This window comes from Petaurus breviceps, unplaced genomic scaffold, assembly GCF_028583685.1.
Source record: "Petaurus breviceps papuanus isolate PSGF00001 unplaced genomic scaffold, PetGlider_PUasm1.0 99, whole genome shotgun sequence".
NCBI lineage: Eukaryota > Metazoa > Chordata > Mammalia > Diprotodontia > Petauridae > Petaurus > Petaurus breviceps.
The window spans coordinates 21483714-21510756 of NW_027187465.1; the positions used below are offsets into that span (position 1 = coordinate 21483714).

Genomic DNA, 27043 nt, shown 5'->3' on the forward strand with positions numbered 1-27043 from the left:
ATAAAATGGAGATGGAAATGAGAGGATCTTAGCAGGGGAACATGGAGAAATTTTAAAAATTTAACCAATATAAGGAAAAAACTTGAGAATATTGACTTCATTTGTAGTTTTTCATACCTCTAGACTCCTATCTCTACAAAGAAATGGCGGGTGGGAGATAAGGGAGCTTTCTTCTCATCTCTCTTATTAGGAGCTAATCTTCATCATTCTCATTTTGCAGATTTTATTTTTACTTACTTTTTTTTACTTAGATTTAATTTTAGTTTTTTCAGTGAATAAAATGTGTGTTTTCCCCATCTCTTTCCCATCTCCACTGTCTCAAAACAAAACTCTTGTAATAAATACAAATAGTCAAACAAAACACATTCCTGTGCTATTTCCAAAAGTTACATGTCTTAGCTGTTTTCATTCTCAGGTTATCACCTCTCTGTCAGAGCTGCTTGCAGTTCTTAAGTCTTTCAAAGTTTTTTTGTCTTTATGGTATTATTGTTGTATAAATTGTTTTCCTGTTCATTTCACTGTGCATCAGTACATATGAGTCTTCCTAGTATTCTCTGAAACAGTCCATCATTTAATAATGATAATGATGATGATGATAACTAAACTTTATACAAACACTGTGCTAAGTGCTTTACAAATATAATCTTATTTGATAGGTGAGATAATAATGTATCATAATTACAATATACATAATTAAAATTATAGCACAATATTTTATTACACACATGTACTGTAATTTGTTGTCATTCCCCAATTGAGGGGCATTCCCTTATTTCTAGTACTTTGCCACCAGACAAAGAGTTATTCAGATTTTGTACCTGTAGGTCCTATTCTTCCTTGATGTCTTTGGTGTATAGGCCTTATATTTCTGGGTCAGAGGGTATGCAAAGTTTAGTAGCTTTAGGGGCATAATTCCAAATTGCTTTGCAGAATGACTGGACCAGCTGACAACTTGAGTAAATGTATTAGTGTGTAGTTTTCTTGTAGCCCCTCCAGGATTTGTCATTTCTCTTTCCTTGTTAACTGTTCATCTGATGTTTCATTTCTCTAATTAGTGATCTGAAACATTTTTTAGTATGTTTTTTTTTAAAAATAAATTTTTATTGATGCTTTTAGGGTTTTGTTTTGTTTTGTTTGTTTTTGAGCCAAAGTAAAGCAAAGTTTATTAGAGATTCACCATAATGGGTAGACTCTTAAGGAACCTCAGTATCTGTGATGCAGGACAAGTGGGCCAGAATAATCTGATAGAGAGTGAGTCTTCGCTAGATAATTCTCAGCCAGGTTTTTTTAATATTGCCAAAATTTATCCCAGTATCCTTTCCCCTCCCCTTTCCCTTCCCAAATAATAATAAAAGATTTTTTAAAAGACAAAATCAGTAAAACTAATTATTACGTCACAAAAGTCTGCAAATATGTGCGATGTGCCATACTTATGGACTCCCATCTTTGCTATGTAGCTTGGCACAGTGTCTGGAATATAGTATGTTCCATATAAATGCTTATTCTCTTCCCTTCTTCCCTAAGGGTTGATGGTGTCGTCTTCCTCTTCTTGGGAGCCTTGCTTGTTTGTAATTTTGTGACATTGACTTTTTTTTGTGGATTTTTGTCTTTACATTGTTGGGGTCATTGTGTGTTTTATCTCTGTTCAGTATGCATCAGTTCATGTAGATCTTTTCCATGTTTTTGTATTCATCATATTCATTTTTTACAGCATAGTAATCTTGCATTACATTTATGTAAGTTTGTTTTGGCATTTCTTAATTTTTTTGGCATGCATTCACTTTTTTATTTCAGTTCTTTGCTGTCATAAAAAGTACTGCTATAAATATTTGGGTTATATGTGTACTTTCTTCTTAGTAATGACCCCCTTGCGGTATTAGCCTAGTAGTTGAATCTCTTGAGTGATTTTATTCCTTTCCAACTTCTCCAGCACATTGCCCTCTCCATCATTCCCGACTCACCATCCAACTTACCTTGTCTGCTGGCTCCTTTCCTGCTGCCTCCAAATATAGACAATCTCACCTTACTCAAAAATCCATTACTCGATCCATCTAGCCCCACTAGCCATGGTCCCATATATCTTCTGTTTTTGACTAAACTCCTTGAGATAAACTTTGTAAAGTTAAGTGAAATACTAAAATTCATTGGTAAGAAAAATAGGTCTAAAATCTCTAGTAATTTTAAAAAAGTAGGAATGAAGGGGCAGTAGCATTTTTAGACTTTGAATTATACTACAAAGCAGCAGTCATTGAAACTGTTACTAGTTAAAAAAGGAAAAGGAGAGCATGAAGCAGACTAGATAAGGGAGAAGTAGAAGAAATTGAGCTGAATAACTCACACGTAAATCTGAAGGCCCAGATTTATAGATGAGAAGTTCTTGGGAAACTGGAAAGCAGTTTGGCAGAAATTAAGTCTCTTTAGGTCAATACACCACATGCCACAATAAACTAAAAATGGATACTGAACCTTAATATTAAAGGTAATACCATCTTCAAAAGTGATGAAAGAACCAGATGAGACACATTTCAGTAGTTAAGGTTGTTGGGGAGAAAAATTTTAGCCAAGCTAGGAATAGACTCAGTCATAAAAGATAAAATAGATAATTTGGATTATATGAAGTTGCATTGATTTTAAGTGTGTTAAGTTAAAGGAAGCCATCAGTTTAAAAAAAAAACCTTTTGCCTTGAAATCTTTATGAAGGAATAAACATATCCTCATTTTGGAGTTTGGGAAACAGATTTAAGAAATTGATTGTTAGTTCTCTTTAGCAAATCAACAAGTCAGCTATTTTTAAATTCAATTCATCAGTCAATAAATAATTGTTAATCATCTACTAGTGAGTGAGAGTACACTATAGTGAATGAAAAAATCTCCACTCTAAAGGAGCTTATTACATTCTAATAGGGGAGATAACATAAAAATACATAGAGGATGGTTAGAGTGCTGGGTCTGGAGTCAGGAAAACCTGAGTTCAGGATCCTTCTGCAGAGTTTACTAGCTGTGTAAGGAGGAGAGAGGGTGCTTAGTAGGCTTCCTGTAGAAGGTAGTGTTTGAATTGTTATTGAAAGAAAGGGGGAGGAATTCTAAAGAGGCAGGGGGAAGGTCGGAGTAACTGAGCTTTTGAATTTTTATGTGTGGGTGGTTTATATGATTAGATCTGTTCTTAAGGAAAAGTTACTTTGGCTGCTGTATGAAGGATAGACTAGAATGGTGAGAGATTTGAGAAAAGGAGATCAATTTGGAGGCTTTTGTGTAATACTCTAGGGGTGGGGAGCCTGTAGCCCTCTAGGTCCTCAAGTTTGACCCTTTAACTGAGTCCAAACTTAATAGAACAAAACCCCTTAATAAAAAGGTTTGTTCTGTAAAACTTGGACTTAGAAGGCTGCAGTTTCCCCGCTCCTGCTCTAGATGAAGGAGGATGCATGCTAGAATTAAGATTATGGCTGTGCAAGTAGAAGAAGAGGTTGCCTCCAAGAATTATTGTGTAGGTCTGATGATGTGCTGCCTCCCGCATTGGCCCTCTCCCTAGCAGCTGATACTCTGCCTAGAGTAGACTCATTCCTCAGCACTGAGCATGCTTCCTCTCCCCCTTAACATTCTCCCTAACCCAGTGATACAGACTCCTCTTTACCTTTCCCAGGTGCCTGTTTCCCTCCTCCCTCCACTCCCCATAGCCTGGATCTGCTTGCCACTTGGACTCCTTCCGTCTTATAACATTGAAACTTGACTTTCTTCTCTTGGTGACATTTCTTCTCTGACTCCCTTTCAGGCCTTGACTGCCCTTTCTTTTGTACTTCCTTCATTGCTGGTTGTGGTAAAGCAACCACACTATTCACTGCTCCCCACTGCTACTTGGAGACATTGCCTCTACCATCATCATTCAGCAACCTCTTCTTTGTTGAAAATTTAAAAAATTTTTTTGCTTTTTGAAGGGGGATGGCAGGGCAATTGGGGTTAAGTAACTTGCCCAAGGTCACATGGCTAGTAAGTGTTAAGTGTCTGAAGCCAGATTTGAACTTGGGTCTTACTGACTCCAGGGCTGGTGCTCTATTCACAGTGCCACCTGGCCCCCCTCCCCCCCCAACCTCTTCTTGGAAGAAGTCTGTGTCCTGTTGTCCACTTCCTTCCTCACTGAGTTCAGGGCTTGGCTCATAGACTTTACTCTAACTAGTGAGATCTGTTAGCAATACATAGGATATTCCCTCAAGTTGCCTGACTTCCAGTTCCGGTCTAATCAGTTCCCGTGACCTTCCTACCGTATTATCATAGATGCACAAAAAGTGGTCATTTGAATTTTGATGTTAACATCATCATCTGCAAGTGTTCTCCCTCCTTCCTAGACTGATTGCTCCTTTTCAGTCTCCTTTGTTGCATTTTCATCCATGTTACACCTGCTAATTGTGGGTGCTGTCCTGTTCTCTCTCTCCTTCCTATGTCATATTTTGTTCTTCTCAGTTGCTATGAATTCAGGTATCTTCTCTGTGCTGATGATGCCTCTGTCTGTGTATCTAGCCCTAATCTCCTTCGGCCTCCAGCCTCTCATCTCCAACTACCTGTTAAGACATCTTGAATTCAGAGCATCCAAAAGTGAACTCCCCAACCCTCTGTTCTTCCTTACTTTGCTATTCCTGAGGAGACAGCCAATATCCTCCCAGTTAGCCTGACTCAAAATTTGGGTGTCCCTCTCGACTCCTCACTCTCTGCAGTTTCCCATATCCCCTCTACTGCCAAATGTTTCTGCCTTCATTCACATTACCCTTATACCCTGCTCCCCTCCTTCCTCTGACAGTTGTTCACTCTTCTAGTGCTTACCTGGACTGTTATAATAGCCTTCTGGTTGCTCTCTGCCTACAATTTCTACCCACCACAGTCAGTTCTTCACTTAGCCATCAAATTGATCTTCATAAAGTAAAAGTGTGATATGTCTCACACACTCGCATGTGTTCACACAGTCCCATTCAGTTAGAATCAGCTAGATGATGTAATAAGTAGAGCTTAGGACTTAGATTCCTGCCTCAGATACTTACTGTTTGTGTGACCTCGGGCAAGTCACTTAACCTCTACCTTAGTTTCTTCATCTGTAAAACGGGATACTAAGAGAGGTAATGGGGTTGATCACATGTTGCCTCCCAGGATGGTTGTGAGGATCAAATGAGACAGTATTTGTAGAGCGCTTTGCAAACTTTTTTTTTTCTATTTTGGAGGGGGAAGGCAGGACAACTGGGGTTAAGTGATTTACCCAAGGTCACTGGCTAGTAAGTGTTAAATATCTAAGCCCAGATTTCAACTCAGGTCTTCCTGACTCCAGGGCCGATGCTCTATTCACCGCGCCACCTAGCTGCCCCTATTTTGCAAACTTTAAACAGCTAAATAAATACTTGGTATTAATCAAATCCAGTGGTTCCCTAACGCCTTCAAAAATCAAATGTAGAACCTCTGCTGCCTTTCTAGTCTTCGTGAACCTTACTCCAATTTCTCCCACGTGCCCTCCATTCTCTTAGAATCCAGTCATTCTGACTTTCTTGTTTTTCTCTGAAGAAGGTGTTCTGTCTTCAGGCTGTTTGTCTTCCTTGGCTGTTCCCCATGCCTGAAGTGCTTTTTCTCTCTTTTCATCTCTGGCTTCAGGCTTCTCTCAGTTCCTTCAAATCTTAGCTAAGATCCCGCCTCCTACAATGAAGAAGTCTTTCCTCATTCCCTTAGTTTGAGTGAGTCCCAGTTTATCCTTGTTCGCACTGTGCTGTTGGCATATTTTGCCTGTTAGACTGTGAGATCTCCTTGAGGAGGGACTATTTTGTTGTCTTTCTTTGTATTCCCAACAGTGTCTGGCAGTAACAGACTCTTAAATAGATGCTTCTTGATTTGACTTTCAGTTTGTTCCTTATCCCTCAGTTTTCCCTTATCAAAGACAAAAAGATGTTCTGTAACCTCTCTTGTAAGCATGTATTTTTCCTTCCTATAACTTAACTCTAACTCGGTTATTAAATGTTTTCAATTTCTAATTTCTTTGTAGCCTATTGCATTTTTAACACATATTAAATCTTTTCAGGGGCCGAAGCAGTGGCAAAGGACTTCCTCAGTCTACAGTAAGTAAATATGAGTATTTTAATTTGGTTTAGGAAACAAATTAACTAAAAATTAAATTTCATTGACTTTTAAGTTGTAAACTATTAGCTAAAAGAAAAATAGCCCTGCCAGTTGAACATTTTATAATTCAGATAAATGTAGATCTAGTTAAGTGATTATATTTTTTAATTTATGGTGTTGTTTCTCTAGCATCGTCTGAGAAAAAGTACTCGGATCCATAAAATAGAAATATCTTTATGATTCTTTGCTTGACAAATTTAGATTGATAATCCAAATGGATTAGAAAAGTCAGGAATAGATATGGGAAAAAAACCCTGTCAACTGAAATTGTGGTATTTTGCACTCATTTTGGTTTATAAATGTTAAGGTACCTTCTTTTTTTTTGCTTTTTTTTTTTGGAGGGCAATTGGGGTTAAGTGACTTGCCTAAAGTCACATGACTAGTTTTTGTGTAAGTGTCTGAGGCTGGATTTGAACTCAGGTCCTCCTGACTCCAGTGCCGGTGCTCTATTTACTATGCCACCTAGCCACCCCAAGGTACTTTCTTTCTACAGTCAATTCATCTCTTCCCTTTTTATCTTTCTTTGTTGAAAATGGCCTTCTCTTCACAGATTTTGTCAATTTTAGAGTGGCCTCAGTATGATTAAGTGTGATGTCTCAGCTATTAATTTGTTCTGACAAGTACAGTTTGTAACCATGAGAACTATTGATTCTATTTGATGGGGTAGGAGTTGATTCATCGACTTTGGATTTCTTTTTGGTTCAGGAGATGGTTGCTTTGAGAGAAATGAGGATAAAGAGGGTAAAGTCAAAGTTCAAAAAGTAATGGTTCTTTTTATCCTTTGTACTTTTCACGTGATTGGTATCTAACACTAAAATTCATTTGTAAAAATTTACTTGTGAATATGTAAGCTTCTATAATTCTTTAATAAAGCAAGAACCTTGATTTTAATATGTAATTTAAGTAAAATTTTCTGGACTATATTACAGTTGATAAAAGTAAACAAGTATATCTTTTCTAATCATTCTTTTTACATTCTAGATTTCTTTTGATGGCATCTATGCGAATATGAGAATGGTTCATATACTTACATCAGTTGTTGTAAGTTTTCACAATGTTTCTTAAAATTGTGTTTTTGGTTGTACAGTGAATTTTCAAATTACAATGTGTGTGAAAAGACACTGAAACCATTACTTCATCTGGGACTTCTTTAAGGGAAAGTAAAGTAACAATGATGTTTATCAAGGCAGTTTGAAAGCAAATTAGATTAAAAGTACTATGTATAGCACAGTATAAAGTATTCTATTCTTGATGTGTTACAAAGGCTGGCATTTGGTATTCTTCACAGTGGTTCGCACTCTTCTGTCCCTTATATTGCCAGATTAAAATAAATTTAAATTGGAAGTATTTGTACAAACTACTTATACTGAGAAATATGCTGCCAACTTACATTTATACATTTAGATAAATATATTCCTTGTATCTGAATCATTCAATAAGATCCATTGATGTTCTCTCCCGCCCCTGCTATATCTTATCAATGTCCTTTATCCTACTATGATAGATTTTAGTTTCCTCTTTTGAAACATACAAACTAGATAAAAGTCATACTTCATGATTTTATAGATATCTTGATCTTTTTTGTTTTATGTTTTTAGGGATCCAAATGTGAAGTACAAGTGAAAAATGGAGGTGTATATGAAGGAGTTTTTAAAACATATAGTCCTAAGGTAATGGAAAAAACCCTATTTTTCTTGTTTGTTAGATTTTTTCAGACACTGTAATTTCTTGACTACTGTGCATTCACAGTGTTGCTGCTTAATTGACATATAATTAAGAGTCCTGAATTTAGTATGTTATAGCTTTGACCTTTGACCTTTCTGGGGGTAATTAGGTAGCACTGTGAACTTGACGTCAGAAGAGCCGAGTTCTTGCCTCAGACCCTTTATGGCTGTGTGACTCTGGACACTGGGCTTGTGACGTCTCTGTAGATGTAGTAAGTAATAAAGTCTGCTCATGGTGTTGTTTTGAGGATCAGATGAGATAACATGTAAAGTGCTTTATGAAACCTAAAGCGTTCTACAAATGCTGGCTGATTCCTAAACTAGGGAGAGATTAATCAAAGAAAACTCAAACTGTAGACCAATATCTCATGAATACTGCTGTGAAAATACTCAGTGAAATGTTAGCGGAGGGTCTTAACAATTAAGTGATTATTCCCTGTGATCAGGTTTTATTTATATGAACAATGTGGGCATTGTTCAGTATTTGGAAATGTATAAATATAATAGACTCTAATCATCTCTCCATCCCCCCAAAAAGTCAGAATTTTAACAATAGATGTACTTTTTCACCAACTTTTAAAACCTGGTCATTACTAGAATAAATAAAACTTTCCTTAAAATAATAAATAGTATCTATCAGAAACTGAGAGCTAGCATTATCTACTAACATTTACATAATATTAATTGTTTACAAGGCACTTTGCTAAGCGCTTTACAGATATCTCATTTAATCTTCATGACAACCCTGAGAAGTAGGTAATGTTAGTATCCCCATTTTATAGGTGAGGAAACTGAGGCAAACAGGTGAAGTCGCCACAGTGCTAGAAGGGTCTTGAGGCAGCATTTAAACTCTAGTCTTCTTGACTCCAGGCTGAGTGCTTTATCTGCTGTCCTACCCAACTGCCTCAATAAGCAAGGAAATAAAATTGAGGGTCTCTGCATAGGTAAAGAGAAAACAAAATTATTACCATTTGTTGATACAGTGGTTTAATTACAGTACTAAAGATTCAGCTAAAAATTTAATAGAAACTATAACATTTATAAAGTAGTTGGCTATAAACTCACACACATAAGCTTATTTGTGTTACTAACAAAGCTTATCTTGAAGAGATAGAAAAGGCATGCCATTTAGAGTACTTAAAGAATGTATAATAGAGCTGGGAGTTCATCTACTAAGACACCCCCTAGTGCTTATATGAGGACAACTACAGAACATTTTTTACAAAAATATAGGAAGGCTTGAACAACTGTAGTGAAATCAACTGATCATGATGGAGCTATGTCACTATGAAATGGTAATAAAAAAAACCACATAAAATGGTAATAAATATGCAAATCAGCTTATAGAATTGATGCTATTCAGACTGCCTTGGAGTTATTTATAAATCTGTACAAAATAACGAAATTTGAGAATCAAGACACTCAAGAGAAATAATACTTTTGTTTTGTTTTTTAAAGAATGGAAGGGTCCTAGTAGTACTAGATTTCAAATTATACTAAAAAGTAGTAATCATTAAGACAGTTTGGTCCTGGTAAAGTTGGTCAGATGAAGTAAGTAGTAACTAGAAGCAGTTCAGTTCTGTAGAAATATGTTGGAACGTAAAGATTCTGTTTGACGAAGATTGCTGAGAAACTTAAAGTCATCCAGCAGAAACTAGGTTTAGCCTAGCACCATTTCTGAGCATACATAATGAACTCCCAAGTATATTAATGTCCTAAATATAGAGGGTCATATTATTTAAAAATTGTACATAAAGGGAAGAGACTCATTTTTCACATTTATTCTCACCTAAGCAAGGATATAGTCATAACAGATAAAATGTATAATTTTGATTACATACAGTTGTTTACACAGCAAAATATAAGCAATTAGCTCCAGAAATGTAACAGTTTAGAGGAAATCTGGCTCCCCCATCTCTTAAAGTTCCACGTTACATAAAGATTTAATAGAAATCCATTAACAACCATTTCTAGTAGGTTAATGGCCATGAATATGAACAACTAATTCCCAAATGAATAAATATGTGCTATCAGTGGGCAGCTAAGCGATGCAGTAGATAAGAGTGCTGAGCCTGGAGTTGGGAAGGCTCATCTTCCTGAGTTCAAATCTGTCCTCAGACACTAACTGTGTGACCCTGGGCAAGTCACTCAACCCTGTTTGCCTCAGTTTCTTCATCTATAAAATGAGCTGGAGAAGGAAATAGCAAACCACTCCAGTATCTCTGCCAAGAAAACCCCAGATGGGGATCACAAAGAGTTGGACATGACAGAAAAGTTCCTGAACAGTTGATAATTTGGTGGGACAAAGCTGAATTCATAGTGGTTAATGTTGAAATGGGCAAGAAGTTTTTGTTCATAAGTATGTACTTTACCACACAGTTGAAAAGGGAGGCAAGTACAAGATGAACCTAATCTTAGCATTTGCTAGACCAAAAACGAGTCTGGGATTCTCTTGCACAGATGCCAACAAAGTCAAAATCTGTTATCAGTCATTGTGTTACTATGTGCCAGGCACTGTGCTACATGCTGGGGTTACAAAGAAAGCTAAAGTCGGTTTGTGCCCTTGTGGAACTCTCACTGCATCTTCTTGGGAAGATGGGACACTTAGGAAGCCTGAGAAGTTTATTATCCCTGTCACTTAGACTGTCTTTGCTCAGAATAAGAGGAAGGTAGGAAGGATAGACTTGAGGGCTACCAGTGAGTAGTGTAGGTTATCCCTTTCACATTGCAGCTTTGCCCTTTAAGGTTTCAATATTTTACGGTTTGGCATAAGAAATTAAACGGGAAATTTTGGGGCGTCATGTGGAAGCCGCAGATAACTCAAAGGCCAACAGGTGAGACAGAAAGTTTAGAAACTCAGAAGTGCATAAAATATATGTATGGTATCAACCCAGATTTTACAATAAGGTCCTGTAAACACCCCATGGAAAAAAAAGAAATTTAGATTTTTTTTTGGTAGGAAGGGAGGGCCAAAACATTTTATGCAGATTTTCCAGATCATGAGGGTACTGAGCCTGTAATTACCCCCTGTGATGTGGAAGGGATAACTAGTTGTCTGCTTCCTTAGACTTTCCTATCTTTTCTTTCTTAACTGTACCATTAACTATCCTATTTAAGTTGGTTTTATCAGCTGGAGAATTTTGATCATGAATGACTGCCAAAAATTTTTTTTTTCCGTAGTCCTAATAAATGATATAGATTAGTTAAGCTTAAAAGGACACGATTATGTTTACTCTGTTTTGGTCCTAAGTGCAGTCACAGGTTACCACACTTTTATTTTAAAAGATTTGGTTAGTTTTGGCATTCAGTTTAGTTGGTTGTTCAGCCTTTATTAAACTAAGACACTTCTCTGCTTCAGTATGCTGGAAGAATTTTTTCATGATTAATGTATTAAATAATGGGGAAAGCCTACTTAATAGTTTTGTGTACTTTAACCTGTGGTGTGCTTTGAAAAAAAATTTACCCTTGCTGTGGGAAATTTACAGATGATTACCTTTGTGCCTCAGGTTTTTTCAAAGGGAAAGGCTGAAGTAGGTCCACTGAATTCAAACAAAAGTAGTCATTTCCAGTTTAAAGTTCCCTAATTTTTTGCGTGTTAAATAGTCTAATTATAAATCTTTGATTTAAATATTACATTTCATTTTGGTCTAGCGTAACAGTTTTGAGTAAGGGATACGTATCTCATCACATTTTATATTATGAGTAATCTTTGAATGTCAAATGCTCAAGAGTTCTGGGTGGTTAAGGTGCACATATGATTTCAGTTATATAGATGGCTTTCTTTTGTGTTGTTAAATATCTAGTTTATGCTAAATTGTGTCTCAGAATTTGCTTCAAAAGTCTATTTAATTTTAAATTTGCAAAAGATGTGAAGATGTGTCTTCAGTACAGATCTGGACTAAAGCTATAGAACCATCTGTTTGTGCTCATGTATGACCAATATCTTGATCTGTCTTACTGGCTATACACACACACATATACATAACACATACATGTATATCTACATACACATATACATAAATATCATTGTGAGGGAGATGGGGTATGAAGAATAAAGCAGTTTGTAGCCATCTGGGTGAGATTGTCTACCTTATGTATGTATGTAATACCCTGAAATTCTATATGTGGCGGGATTTCAGTTTCTGTTACTGTCCTCTGTCCTCTGTCCTAGTTTTTGTGTTTTGAAGTATTTATGAATGTTGGTGACTGAAAAATCCACTATTTAAAAAACAAAAATAACCTTTTTTAAGAGCACTGGCCCTGGAGTCAGGAGGACCTGGGTTTAAATCCCTGCTCAGACACTTAACACTTACTAGCCTTGTGACCTTGGGCAAGTCACTTAATCCCAATTGCCCTGCCTTACCCCTCCAAAAAAGCAAAAAAGTAAAAAAATAAAAGAATAACCTGCAAGCATAATCATTGCTACAGTGACAGTGATTGAGTAAGTGTGTGATGTTCACTGGCTACCTCCATGTCTGGAATTCTCTTTCACAATCCCTGCCTCTTGCTTTAAGATGTGGCTGAGATACTGGCTTCTTTCTGAAGCCTTTCCTACTCCTCCACCCACCCCTTCTCTTCTAGTGTTCTTCCTCCCAGACTGCCTTTTTTTTTTTTTAAACTACTCTGTATATATTTGTATTTATTCACTTAATTTTTATGCTCTACATAATTTTATATATACTTGTCTTCCCCATTAGAATGTTAAGCCCATTACAAGTGGGGATTATTTAATTTTTTGTAGTTTTTGTGATCTCTAGGATCTAGCGCAATGCCTAGCACCCAGTAGATTCTTAACATGCCTATTTGATTCTTTTTTTTTAAAGCAGTTGGGGTTAAGTAACTTGCCCAAGGTTACACAGCCATTTTTTTTTTGTGTGTGGGTGTTAAGTATCTAAGGCCGGAACCGATCCCAGGTCCTCCCCACTCTGGGGCTGGTGCTCTTACTCACTGTGCCACCTAGCCCCCCATATTTGATTCTTCATCCATAGTTTGCAACCTCTCTAATCAAAGCAAAACTATTTCAACATTGATGACCTTATCTCTCTCCCCCAGAGAGGTAGGATTGTCATATTGGGAATAAGATTTGAGTTGTTGTGAGTTCTGGGTTCCAGCATTTATTGACACTTAAGGTAACTATGGGATTTGAGGCAAGTCTTACCTAGGCTTCAGTCTCTTCTACTGCAAAATGGGGAAGAGTTCCACATTCTAGGTTACCTTACCCAGTTTTGTTGAGGAGCTAACTTGAGAACTTTTGTGAACGTGTTTTGTAAGTTGCAAATTGCTTTGTAGATGTGAGCTAAGTTTTTCACTCACTATGATTTTCTTCTGGTCTTGTTGAGGTAGTAATAGGAAAAAGAATGCTAATAAGGACAAGGATCCCTTTTAAATATTTAAAAATGCTTGATAGATTTTTTTTTTTGGAGGAGGCTTTTTCTTTTAAAGGGTACCATGGATTACACCTCCATTTAGGTGTTGAGCCAATAGATCACACCATTGACCTAGGCTAGGGAGGATATAATTTTTCATGTACTATTTAGACAAGTTAATTAAGGCCAGTCACCCTGCCCCCACCTTGGCAAAGTACTTAGTTTTGTAAAATCGATCTGTAATTTGATTTTTTAATAGACATTTTAATATTTTTCTATTTTCAATTTTAGTGTGATTTAGTGCTTGATGCTGCTCATAAGAAAACCACAGACTCCAGCCCTGGGCCAAAGCGTGAAGACATCGTGGAGAGGATTTTGTTCAAGTGTTCAGACTTTGTTGTGGTACAGTTCAAAGACATGGATTCTAATTATGCCAGAAGAGGTAGGTTTAAGTTGGTGCAAATAGCAGCACATTTGTGAGTAGGCTTGTTAAACTTGTTAATTGTTGTCTATTTATATCTCCAATTTGATTTAGAAAAATGCCTTTCATAAAATATTAAGGAGATGAAATGTTCATTTTAATCAGTCTTGATAGAAAATACAATAATTAGGACACCTGTATCTTAGTCGATATCAGTTAAATCATACATTTTAAAAAAAATTTTTATCGTATTTTTGAAGTTTCTTAAAGTTCAGTATCCTTTATTCTCTTCATGCTTTAGAGCTTGCTGTGGGCCATTTAATTTAACAATATACTTAAAAGGTTTGGAGAAATCAGTTGATGTAAGAAGGGAGATTGATAGAGAAGTGCTGGCACCTGGTGTCGTAGTCTTAGCAGCACATAAGCAAGTTGGGTCAGCAGGTAACCAGGCTCCCAGTAGTCAGTAAGGAATATGCTGCCATTCAGAAAGGGAATGTAGGTTTATGGAAATTGAGTTCGACTCCATTGTCCATAGAGAATATAAGAATTTGTGGTTTATTATAATAAATAGAGAACATATTCTTCCAGGCTCAGTAGCCTTAGTAATGCAGAGAAAAGGTTTCAAAGACAGTTATTAGATATGGGTTCTTAAGTTAATATTTTTTCTTTTTTTTGTACGTGAAAATTAAAAAAAAATTTCATTATTGTTCACTAAAACTAACATAATTTATAGTTTGACTTGGATTATAGTTATTTATATGTGTCTTTACTTTTCCTCCATGGATTGTAAGGTTCTTTTTTTTTAACTTAAATGTTTTTATTTATATTTTTCTTTTAAAAATTCTACAGAATGGTGCCCCCAAAACTCACCAGAATGTTTAAGCACTTATAAAAATATTCAAACAAATTTGGAAGTTCACAGTGAAGAAATGTTTTGGTTACAAATTTATACAAATATATCTATTGGTTAGTTTTATGATTAGTTTATGATGCCACAAATTTCTACCCAGAAAAACTCCGGAAAAAGATTTCCTTCTTATCTGTCATTACATTATCTTTGTATTCTCAAGTTGGCCAAACTTATGAAAACAAAAATGAAATATATCTTTTGAAATCTTTGGATCTTTTTAGCAGAAATATTCTCATGATTTTTTAAATAAAAAAAACTATTGTTGATAACATTTAAAATATTTTTTTGAGTTCCAAATTCTCTTCCTTCCTCCAGCTTTCTTCCCTTGTTGAAGCCAAGCAATGTGAAATTATTTATACATCTAGAAAATCATGCAAAGCATATTTCCATATTAGCTGTGTTGCAAAAAAAAAAAAAGAAAAATAACGTGAATAAAACATACCTCAATTTGTATTCATAGTTCATTAATTCTCTAGGTTAGCATTTTTCATCATGAGTCCTTCAGAGTTGTTTTGGATCATTGTATTGATCAGAGTAGCTAAGTCTTTCACATTTGTGTAGTTAGAATATTGTTATTACTTTGTATAGTGATCTCCTGGTTCTGCTTATTCACTTTGTAGTAGTTCATGAGTCTTTCCATGTTTTACTGAAACTGTCTCCCTCATCATTTCTTACAGCATAATATTATTCCATCACAATCATAGATGACTTATTCAGCCATTTTCCAATTGATGGGCATGTTCAGTTTCCAGTTCTTTGCCACTACAAAAAAAGCTGCTGTAAATATTTTTGTACATATAGGTCCTTTTCCTTTTTCTTTGATCTCTTTGGGATACAGACCTAGTAGTAGTGATAATTGCTGGGTCAGAGGGTATGCAGTTTTATAGTCCTTTGGGTATAGTTCCATATTGCTCTCCAGAATGGTTGGACCAGTTTACTACTCCACCAACAATACATTAGTACTTTGTTTTCCCACATTCCCTCTAGCATGTCATTTTCCTTCTCTGTCATCTTAGGCAATATGATGAATATAAGGTGGTACTTCAGAGTTGTTATAATTGCCATTTCTCTAACTATGAGTAATTTAGAGCATTTTTATATGCGATTATTTATAGCTTTGATTTCCTCTCCTGAAAACTACCCATTTGTGTCCTTTAACTATTTGTCAGTTAGGGAATGGCTCTTATTTTTAGAAAATTGCCTCCATTTCCTGTATAATTAAGAAATGAGATTTTTATCGAGAAACAATGTAAAACATTTCCTCCCAATTTTCCTTCTATTTTAGCTGCATTGATTTTGTTTGTGCAAAACCTTTTTAATTTCATGTAATCAAAATTAACTATTATGTTCCTGTGATCCTTTCTGTATTTTATTTAGTCATAAACTCTTTCCCTATTCATAGATCTGACAGATAAAATTTTTCATGGTCCCCTAATTTGCTTGTGACATCATCTTTTATGTCTAAATCTTGTAACTATGTTGACCTTATTTTGGTCAGTGTGAGTTATTGGTCTGTATCTAGTTTCTGTGTGCTTTCCAGTTTCCCAGAAATCTTTGCCAAATATTGAATTCTTGCATGCAAAGCTTGGATCTTTGGGTTTATCATACATTAGATAACCGTGGTCCTTGTGTATTGTGTACCTAATCTGTTACCCTCATCTTCCACTCTATTTCTTAGCCAGGAACAGATTGTTTTGATGATTACTGCTTTAGAATTGGAGGAGTCTTAAAGGAAGAGATTATCTTATACATACCTTGCAGTGTTTAGCTTAGTAGACAATAACTAATTATTGAATTAAAGTCATACCAATTTTTGTCTTATTCTTAATTGAGCACAAAAGAAAAATGCCTCTAATTCAGCCTGTTTATACTGTTCAGTGTTTTTTTTTTTTCCCTTCAGGAATAAAAGTTGGTTTTAAAATCCAAAACACTCATTGGGTAGCTCATAATTAAAAGAAAAAGTTTGCCACATGAGTTTCGAATTGTAAATCAAAAAGAATTTTACCAGAGACTGTTTACAGCATTGTTGGATATTAGACTGTTATTAATTTCCAATAATTCACATTCATTAAAGTTTTTCTATAATGCATGGCACTGATCCTGGGTATTTACTGACTCTGCCAATGGAGCATGATCTTTCTCATGCAAGAGACCTTTCCCAGTTCTCCTTAATGTTGCTACCTTCTCTCTGATATGGTCACCAATTTATTTTGAGTTTATCTTGTAGGGACATATTTTGTATGTTTGTTGTCTATTCTCATTAGAATGTGATCTCCTTGAGGGTCAGGTAATAGATTATTGTGTTGTAATCAATAGCAAGCATTTAATTAAACACATACTATATGCTAGATATGAGGGATGCAGAAAAAATGAAAAACATGGTGGTTACCTTTTTTCAAGGGAGATGGCATGTGCAGTGACAGTTACATACAAACTAAGTACTAGGGAGAGAAGGCACTGGCAATTAGGGGGATCAGGAAAGGCTTCAGATAGAAAAAGGGGAGCTTAAGTGGATGTTTGAAGGAAATTGGAGCCAAAAGCAAATAGCAGGAAGTTCTAGAAATGGGAGACAGCTTGTGCAAAGGTATGTAGATCAAAGTAAACATCATGTATGAGTAGACAGCAGGAGAAGGCTGTAAGACTTAGCACATGAATGATAATCATATGGAACAAAGCTGGTTTGGAACCAAATGGTGATGGCTTTAAATGCCAAACACCTTTTTTGTATTTGATCCTAGAAATAAGGGGAACCACTAGAATTTATAGAGTAGGGAACTCAACTGGTCATACCTGTGCTTTAGAAAACCACTTTGGCAGCTGTGAAAATGGATAGGAGAGGAGCAAGGTTGTATGGAGGGAGATCCTTTGGGAGGCCATTGTCCTAGTGAAGAAAAAAGTGATGGGGGCCTGGTAGAGGGTAATGATTGTGTGAGCATAAAAGGGAAGTGGAGGTAAGATCATGGAATCTTGACAACTGATTGAGTGTGTGGAAGGAGGGAGGGAGTAAATGAGGGGAGGATGTTTCCAAAGGTCTGAACTTGGGTAGATGTATGGTACCGAACAGAAGTAGGGAACCTTTACAAAGGAAAAGGTTTGGGGGCAAAGATGAGAAAAGTGTTGTGTTTTGAACAAGTCAAATTTGAGATGCCTATGGAAGATCAGCTTTTAAATATTCTGTGGACAGTTGGTGATGGCAAGACTGGGCTTGTCAGAAGTGACTAATATAAGAAAAAGGAGAAATTGAACAACTTTAAAAAAATTAATTTATTTTTAGTTTTTAACATTCACTTCCATAAGATTTTGAGTTTTAAGTTTTCTCTTCTTCCTCATTCCACCCTCCTCAAGACAGCACACAATCTGATAGAGGTTTTACTTATTTACATTGATATTAAACATTTTCACATTAGTCATCATATAAAGAAGAATTAGAACTAAAGAGAGGAACCATGAGAAAGAAGAAACAAAACAAAACAACAAAAGAAAAAGACAGTGAATAGTATGGTATGCTTCCATCTGTATTCAGACTCCAGAGTTCTTTCTCTGGATGTGGATAACATTTTCCACTGTGAATTTTCTGGGGTTGTCTTAGATCTTTGCATTGCTGAGAAGAACTGAGTCTTTTCAAAGTCAGTCATTGCACAGTGTGGCTGTTATCATATACAATGTTCTCTGGGGTTCTGCTCATTTCACTTAGCATTAATTCATATAAGTCTTTCCAGTTTTTCTGAAGTCCTCCTGCTCATCATTTCTTATAGCATAATAGTATTCCATTACGTTCATATACAACAACTTGTTCAGTCATTCCCCAGTTGATGGACATCTCCTCAATTTCCAGTTCTTTTCCACCAGAGAGATGCTATAAATATTTTTGTACATGTGGGTCCTTTTCCTGTTTTTATGATCTCTTTGGGATACAGATATAGAAGTGGTATTGCTGGGCCAAAGGGTATGCACGTAGCCCTTTGAGAGCATAGTTCCAAATTGCACTCCAGAATGGTAGGATCAGTTCACAACTCCACCAACAATGTTCCAGTTTTCCCATATCTTCTCCAACATTTATCATTTTCCTGTTTTGTCCTGTTAGGCCATCTCACTGGTGATGGAGGAAAACAAGCTCAGAGTTGTTTTGACTTGCATTTCTCTAATCAATAGTGATTTAGAGCATTTTTTCACATGACGAGGGATAGCTAGAATTTCTTCCTCTGAAAACTGCCTGTTCATGTCCTTTGACCATTTATCACTTGGAGAATGATTAATATTATAAAATTGACTCCTTTCTCTTTATATTTTGGAAATAAGGCCTTTATCAGAGACACTGGCTGTAAGAATTGTTTTCCAGCTTTCTGCTTCCCTTGGTTGCATTGGCTTTGTGCAAAAATTTTCAATTTAATGTAATCAGAATCATCCATTTTGCATTTCATATTGTTCTCTATCTCTTGTTTGGTCATAAATTCTTCCTTTTTCCATAGATTTGACAGGTAAAATATTCCTTGCTCTCCTAGTTTGCTTATAGTATGAAATTGAACAACTTTTAAGAACTAATGCAAGAACAAAGACTGCAGAACCAGGAAAATAGAAAACAGTGATAATGACTATAGAAACAAACAACACTGAAAGGCAGGCAAACTTGGTCTGCTTCTAACCAGTCTTGATGCCAAAGAAAATCTTAGGAAACACCCAACTGTCCTGTCAGTGAAGAGGTAAGGGAGTGCTTGGTGCTTGTGCTGAATGAGAGGACTTGGCTAGTATGTTCATTTTATTGTCTGGCTTATGAAGAGGTGGGGGATCCAGTGTAGAGTGGTAGAGAAGTGATGGTGTGGGAAATGATGGGTGTAAAAAATGAAAGGTGTTCGTGTGTTAACTAGAAATACTTTTGTTTTAGAAGCACTTCACATGACAACCATCAAACACTGTTTGAAAAATGAAATTTACTATACCTTCACAGAATCCTGCTTTTTTAAGACAGTTCATGATCATCTATTTATGTCAGGTTATCCATGGGATGTAGTTAGAGTCAAAATTAGAAGAGAGGCTGCAGATGATACAGTAAATGCATGTGACTTCTGGTAGCTCTAGCCTGCCTGGATAAGCTGTTGATTCTGAAAAATTAGAAGTATACAAAAATGAAGACACTGACTCTAGGACCATTTTTAGCAAAGTTTAAACATAATGCGTAACAGTCTTCACAAGAGAGAGAAGGAACCCTTAAAACCATTGTGGCCAGCCAACAGTGGGCTTCTTGACAGATGGGAGAACCATGACATTGAAAGACGGTATCATTTGAGGACATAAATTTTTTATTCTTCAAGATTTCATGAAGTGAGGAGGATGAATCTTTGCCAGGAAAATCACCTTATATAAGGTGGTAAAAAGAAGATGGAGACATGATCCTTCAGAGAATGTGGTGTGAGACTTGAGTAAAGGAGATCTTTCCAAGAGTCTTTGTAGATGAGACTGAAAAGAAAATAAGTGGAAATGGTACCAAGCTGGCATTTCAGTGACAATTGCTTCTCATCGTTTGAGTGGAATTACTTTATTTAGATACCACCTAATGCATTCAAGTGAAGATGTGGCAAGTGATCCTTCCACAAATGAAGTTGAGTGAGAGGACAGCAGGGCTAGGTGACACACACAGTTTTAAAAGTGTTCAGGGATCTGTGTTTTCTGGATATTTCAAGAAGATACCAATGAAGTGGAAAATATTATTATGAACCAAAAAATAAGTTGACTTTAGATCTCCTCTTCTATTCTCTTAGAGACATTTTGTTCTTTTTGGTTTATTGGATAGGTCACTGCTGGATTTGTAGTCAGGAAGACCTATATTCAGGGCCATCTCTGACCTTTTCTGGCTTTGTGAAGCTCTAAACCTCTGTTTCTGCATCTGAAAAATGGGGACTGATTGCATACTTGTTGACTTGGCCTGTCGTATACGATTATTAGGACAGTCAAATGAAGTAGTTTACGTATTTTATAGACCTTGAAACACTATAAATGAGCTATAATTCTCTACATTATCAAAGTTATACCTGATGAAAACATGCAAAGGCAAGAGGTAGGTTTTTCATAGTCAGATTAGGTGTCTCCTACAACATACCTTACAGTCCTAGGGAGATTTCTATACATTCAGTCACAGAAATGATTATTCAGTGAGATGCATTAATCGATTTACGAACAGGAACGTAAATACATTTGAAAAGCCTGACATTGTGGGCTGCTAGTTGGTGCAGTGAATAGAGCACCGGCCCTGAAGTCAGGAGGACCTGAGTTCAAATCCAGCCTCAGACACTTAACACTTTACTTACCTTTGGCAAGTCACTTAACTCTGATTGCCCTGCCCTCCCCCCTCCATAAAGCACAAAAACCCCAAAGCCTGACATTGAAATGCTGATGAAGAAAGTAGAATAATATACATGAATTGTTTTTGTTTTCTCCATTCTTCTGATACCTTTTGGGGTTTTCTTGGCAAAGATATTGTAGTGGTTGCCATTTCTTTTTCCAATTCATTCTAGTGATGAGGAAACTGAGGCAGACATGGTCAAGTGACTTCCCAGGGTCACCCAGCTTATTAAGTGTCTAAGGCCAGATATGAGCTTGGGAAGATGTGTCTTCCTGACTTCAGGCGGGCCCATTATTCATGAGCATGACAATATAAATGAAGTTAACTTAGAAATCCATGGTCAGTATTACTATATTTTCAAAGTTAAAGCACATATCATTTATCAACATTTAGGAGAATATATTTTGACAGGCTTGTGTTTTTTTTTTTTTTTTTTTTTTTTGTGAAGTGTCCATTATAATCGAAACAAAATATCAGTTTAAAAAAAAATCTGCTCATCAAAGGTATTTTTTAGTATCCTAGAGGGTGTCCTGTGCAGAATCCCAGTGGGGGATTCCCTACTGCCATAAAAGTTCTTCAGGTGTTCTGTTTGTGAATGGTTATGTTTTTATTACATCAGCTCCCAGATTACTACTTGGTCTCATCAGTGCAATCAGATAACTCAAGAAGGATTGGCCTAAGCCATCCACACAAGAGAAATGAGTGAAGAATCTGTTGCCCAGAATAGATTGCCTGCAGTTTTTGGAGCCCGTAGAGTTAAGTGTAACAATGGATCTGTCTTAGGAGCCTAAATGGACAGTGAGCTGAGCTCACAGTGGAATAAAGGGAGATTGGGTTGCGCCATGACAGGTTGATGTTTTGTGGAGATTAATGGCAAGACATGGACACTGAGGAAAAATACCACTTGAAATACTCCATGTCTAAAATGATAACCCCGCCACCTAAAATTATCCTAAATCTGGTTGTTCTTAACTGTGCATAGCATGACACATCTGTACTAGTAAGAAACCATAGTGATGGAAGTTGTGATGAATTGCAGTCTGTACTGGTAGATGGATTTTTTTTAATGCTAATTAGATGGTTAAATGCATTTAAATATTGGTGTAATCTAAAATATACTTCTTTAAGCATTAATAAAATTGCATTCCCCAAATATGGAGGAATAAATATAAGCAAGGACTTTGAAAATTAAAAAAAAAAATTCTCATTGTTCAAACTGGGCATCTCTGGATTCCGTTGTTTACTGGTACAGATGTGTTTTGCTAGCCACAGTTTACTCAGTATTACTGTGAAGAGCAGCCAAATTTAGGATAATTTTAGGTTTATTGTCAATAGTTACTTGATTTCTAAACTGAGAAATTTTTAAAATTCATCTTATATAAAGTAGTTTCTAGTGCTCTGTGACCTGGAAGAGCAATAAATTATATGCTTAGTATTTTAAGAAGCCCAGGGAAATAAAAATCTGATACCTTTAGAATTATTGCAGAAGCTTCCCTAAGAAGATATTATTAAAGAAGATAATTTATTTTAAGATATAATAGCATTGGGAGATTCAGAATAGTTATTGATGTTTTCCAAACCAAGTTTGTTCCTTTATTTGAAAAGAAAGCATTTTACTAAATAAGATTCTTTCTGTTAGAATTAGAAATAAGAAAATCCTTATCTATCCCTTCATGTGAAAAGACGTTTTCATTTGCTTCATTTGGTGGGTCTAGAAAAGATTACTCATACTACCAGTAAGTGTTTGGGAAGTTTTAAGATACAATCTTCCTACTGCCCTTCTTTACCTCATAGAGCCAAGAGTTGGAAAGCTACCCCAACAGCCAACTAACTGTTGCAAATCATATCTGAAAAAGATTCCCACCTACAACATATCTATATAGTGGTGTTCTAGCTTAAAGATTAACATTGAAGATCTGCCATCCATCTCCTAGTTACTTTACTCCATCCCATTTCAGAACAGAATGTTTATTAAAAAGCCTCACTGTACTAGACAGTGAAGATAGAAAAATCACTTAGTCCTTGCCTTCTGGGAGCTAATATTCTACTTGGGCAAATGGAGACTAAGAAGAAAGTATGATAGTGTACAGAGAAGTACAGTTTGGTAGCATGTGTTGAGCACAACTCCACCCTTCCCTCTCCTAATTGATCTGTGATATTGATCTAGGATAAAATCTCCACTCCATTCTTCCCCTTGCTCTGCTCCCCCCCGCCCCCATATTCCCCATCAATCACTGATTGTAGTTTCAGCTTAAGTACCCTGACTATTGTAATCTCTTTAAAAACCTGCACATTGTCCATGCCAACTCACTGTCTGATCTGGGTATGTGACCCCAGCAGTCCCGTGGTAATAAAATTCACTTCCAGATTTATTCTCAGGGATCTTTTGTCTTGTTCCTTTATGCTGTACACATATAGGGAATGAGGAAGGAAGAAGAGATCTAGAACCTTCCAAGACTGTTTGTGGAAGGAGAGAATGTTTAAAGCTGTCTGTGTTCTCAAAAAGATAAATGGAAGAGGCGATCCCTGAGCAGAACTTTGGAGGAAGATCCTGAAATGCAGAAATGTTTATGCCATGTACCCCAGGCATATGTTCTGTGAAAGCAGAAATGGGAGAGAGCTTGTCAAGTTTAGGAAAGAGGAAGTCGTTCTGTTTGCTAGAAGATAGTGTGGAAGAAAATTCTTATGAAAGAAATAAGGCTGGAAGTATGAGTTGGAACCAGATGTTAGAAGACTTTAGGGAAATCTGAAGCCTAGGACAGGAAAATGAATTAATCATTTCAGTTGGTTAAGGGAGTTGCTAATTCTCTAGGAATGTTGATAAACCTGAACTCACCCTCCTCATGAATGAGCAAATTTTGATCTGGTCATTCCCTCCCTATCCCAGTGATTCTGAATCCTTAGCTGTCCCTTTGCACATTTATTAATTGCCCACTGCCCAAGGCCTTATTCCCATTCCCCTCCACCCAGCCCTTTGTATGTCCTCTCTCTGGAATGCCTGCCCTGTAGACAGCAAACTTGCTTTCATCTTAAATCTTTTCTTTTTTCCCTTTTCCTATCTTCTGGTTCCTACTGAGACTTGACTTCCTCCTGATGATGATAGCTTCTCTCTGCAGGATTGATTGCACTTTAACTCACTTCACCTAATTCACAGGTTGAGGTGATGGAGTTGGACTGCTCCTCGTTCCCCATTACGACTACAAGTTCTTCCTCTGCTTCCATTACTCAGTAATTTACCCTCCTTTAATTTTTTCTTTTCTTTTTTTTTTAAACATTTATTTTAAAAGCTTTGAGTTCCAAATTTTCTGCTTCCTCCAACTCCTTCCAAAGTTTTAGGAAGTGCTGGGTTAGAGTAGCAGTTGATCATTGTTACAGTATTGCTCTTACTGGGTGTGTATAATGATCTCCTGGTTTTGCTCACTTTACTTGGTATAAGTTCACATAAGTCTTCCCAGCTTTTTCTGAAATCCTCTTCCTCCTCATTTCATATAGTACTATCACAATCCTAGACCACAACTTATTTAGTCATTCTCCAAGTGATGGGTGTCCCCTCAGTTTCCCATTCTTTGCCACCTCAAAAATGTAAATATTTTTGTACATATAGGTCCTTTCCCTTTTTCTTTGATCTCTTTGGAATACAGATCTAATAATGGTATTTTGGGGGTGATTGAAGTTCCAAATTGTTCTCCAGAATCATTGGAGACAAATTTACAACTCCACCAAATCTCACTTCTTCCCTCTCTACCACCTCTTCAAAATTCTGGCAGCTGTTGTCCTCTGACCTCCAGGACATTCCTCTCAACACTTGTGCTCATACTAAGGGACATCAGGATGTCCAACAACTTCTGAACCTCCTAGATCCTCACCTTACTCAGGAATTATTTCTCCACCCCACCTCAACCACACATAGAGATGGACATACCCTTGCTCTTGCTATCACTTATAAATGTACCACCTCCATGCTCACGAACTCTGAATTTCTCTTAACTGATCATAAACTTTTGTCATTCCATTTCTTTCCCTGCCTTCCATCTCCAAACCCTGTCCTTTGTCCTCAATGTGATCTCTATTTTCTTCTCTCAGTTCTTAGCCAGGCTATTAACCATGTATACTGACTATACTTTCCTTCCTTGGCTTATCTTGACCAAACTAGTCCAGCTCTACAATGTCCTCTGCACTCAAGTCTCTTGTCCCCTTATCACTAACCAGTCAGCCACATCTCAGTTGAACTCTTAGTATAGCAAGGTAATCCTTTTGTACCTTCTTAATTTGGACTCACTATCCCACTTACCATAGCTACTCATCTAGACTTTTTCATCTCTCTTCTAGCCTCCCAGGGTTCCCTCTGCCTTCTTCCTCTCAGTCAAGTCTTGCCTCATGTTTTAATGAAAAAAATTGGGACCATTTGCTGAGAGCTCCTTTTCCCTACCTCTGCTTTATCTCACATTCCCCAGATGCCTTTTACCATTATTTTCTTTTTCACCCTTGTCTCCTATGATGTGACCAAGGAAAGCCCCTCTAAAACCCCACAAGGAATTTTATTCCATCTTCTCTTCTCCACCAGATTTCTCACTCTTTCACTTGTCTTCAATCTCTTCCTCTGTACTGCCTTTACACATACTCGTCTGCAGTAGTGCTGCCTCTATTTGTTCTTTTCCAAAGTTGCCAGTGGTCTCTTAATTGCCAAATCTACTGTCCTTCTCTCAGTTCTTAACCTTCTTTACTTTTCAGTAGCCTTTGTGTTTGTCTGACCATCTCAGAGAGGACCATGACATCAGGGAGATGATGACATGACTTGTAGTTGAGGGAGGGAAAGGAAGGAGGGCTGTGCAAGATCAGCAGCCTCACTTTCTCCTCCAGAGCCATCTTGGTCCAGTGGCCTGATTTTCATCTGGACAACTGGAGATGGCTCTGGATGCAGTGGGTGACCCTGACTGACCCTTTTAGGCTAAGGCCTTTTCATGTATTCACTTAGAATGAGGTTACACCCATTCAGTGAATAGGCCTCTTTTAGTAGTTAATCTAGGGATGGCCCCTTTAATGAGAAAAAAGAAATCTAACTGGGAGGGGAAGACCCTCAGGGTTCCTGGCAAAAAGGGAAATAGTTACTATTTAGTATTTGCATTCACTCTTGCTAGGAGGGCAGGGACCTAGGGTCCAATCCAGAGTGAATTGGATTTAAGGCTTGGTCTTTGAGAAAGGAAAGTAATTTACTCTTTGATTTCTCTCTGACTCTGCCCTGTCCTGCTTCTTCACCTACCCATCTAGTCTCTCCTGTTGTCTCCTATCCTAGATCTTTTTCTAGATCATTCCTCCTAATGGTGGGCTTTCTTAAAACTCTGTCCCAGACCTTCCGTTCTCCCTCTGTACTGTTTCATATGGTTTTCATGGGTTAAATGATAATTTTATGCTGACGATTCCCTTATTATCCTGTACTTCTCTCTCTTAACTTGGATTTCCAGGTGCTTAGTAGACTTAATCAATGAACATTTATTGAGTGACCATTACTGGGGATACAGAAAGAGGAAAAGACAGTCCCTGTTCTCAGATTCTCAAGAACTTACAGGGGAGATAACATGCAGACACACACACACACACACACACACACACACACACACACACAGAATGTAAGCTTATACAGGATAAATAGGAAACGATTGACAGAGAAGTCATTGGAATTAAGATGGGGTTGGGGAAGAATTCTTGTAGATGGGTTTTTAGTTGAGATTTAAAGGAAGCCTGGCAGTTGGAGCTGAGGAGGGGCATATCTCCCAGCATTGAGGGACAACCATAGAAAATACCTGGACCCAAGATACCGAGTGTCTTGTTTGTGGAACAGACGGGAGACCGGTGTCCCTGGATTCAAGAGCCTGTAGTGGGGAGTTAAGGTGTAAGGAAAGGTATGAGGGGGCAGGCTTATGTAGGGTTTTGGTTGCCAAACAGAGAATTTTGAATTTGCTCCTGGAGGCAGTAGAGAGCCATTGGAGCTTATTGAGTTAGGTAGTATTTTAGGAATGTCACTTTGAATAGAAGATGGACTGGAGGGGGGAGAGACTGGAGGCAGGCCAACCTGCCAACAGGCTAGGTGCAAGGCAGGGAGGGTGGCAGTATCAGAGGAGAGAAGGGGTTGTACTGGAGAGA

The 27043-nt window shown here is 37.1% G+C and overlaps 1 protein-coding gene across 4 annotated transcripts in view; it reads left to right on the forward strand.

Moving 5' to 3' along the window:
* The window catches only part of ATXN2 (ataxin 2), a 123645-nt gene that overhangs the window by 22674 nt on the left and 73928 nt on the right, over positions 1-27043 (forward strand). For all 4 annotated transcript variants that reach the window (XM_069081474.1, XM_069081475.1, XM_069081472.1 and 1 more), the window contains exons 2-5: positions 6047-6083; positions 7126-7185; positions 7743-7814; positions 13526-13676. In XM_069081474.1, coding sequence (XP_068937575.1) covers positions 7153-7185; positions 7743-7814; positions 13526-13676 — 256 coding nt within the window. In that variant the 5' untranslated portion in view covers positions 6047-6083; positions 7126-7152. The remainder of the gene's footprint in view (positions 1-6046; positions 6084-7125; positions 7186-7742; positions 7815-13525; positions 13677-27043) is intronic.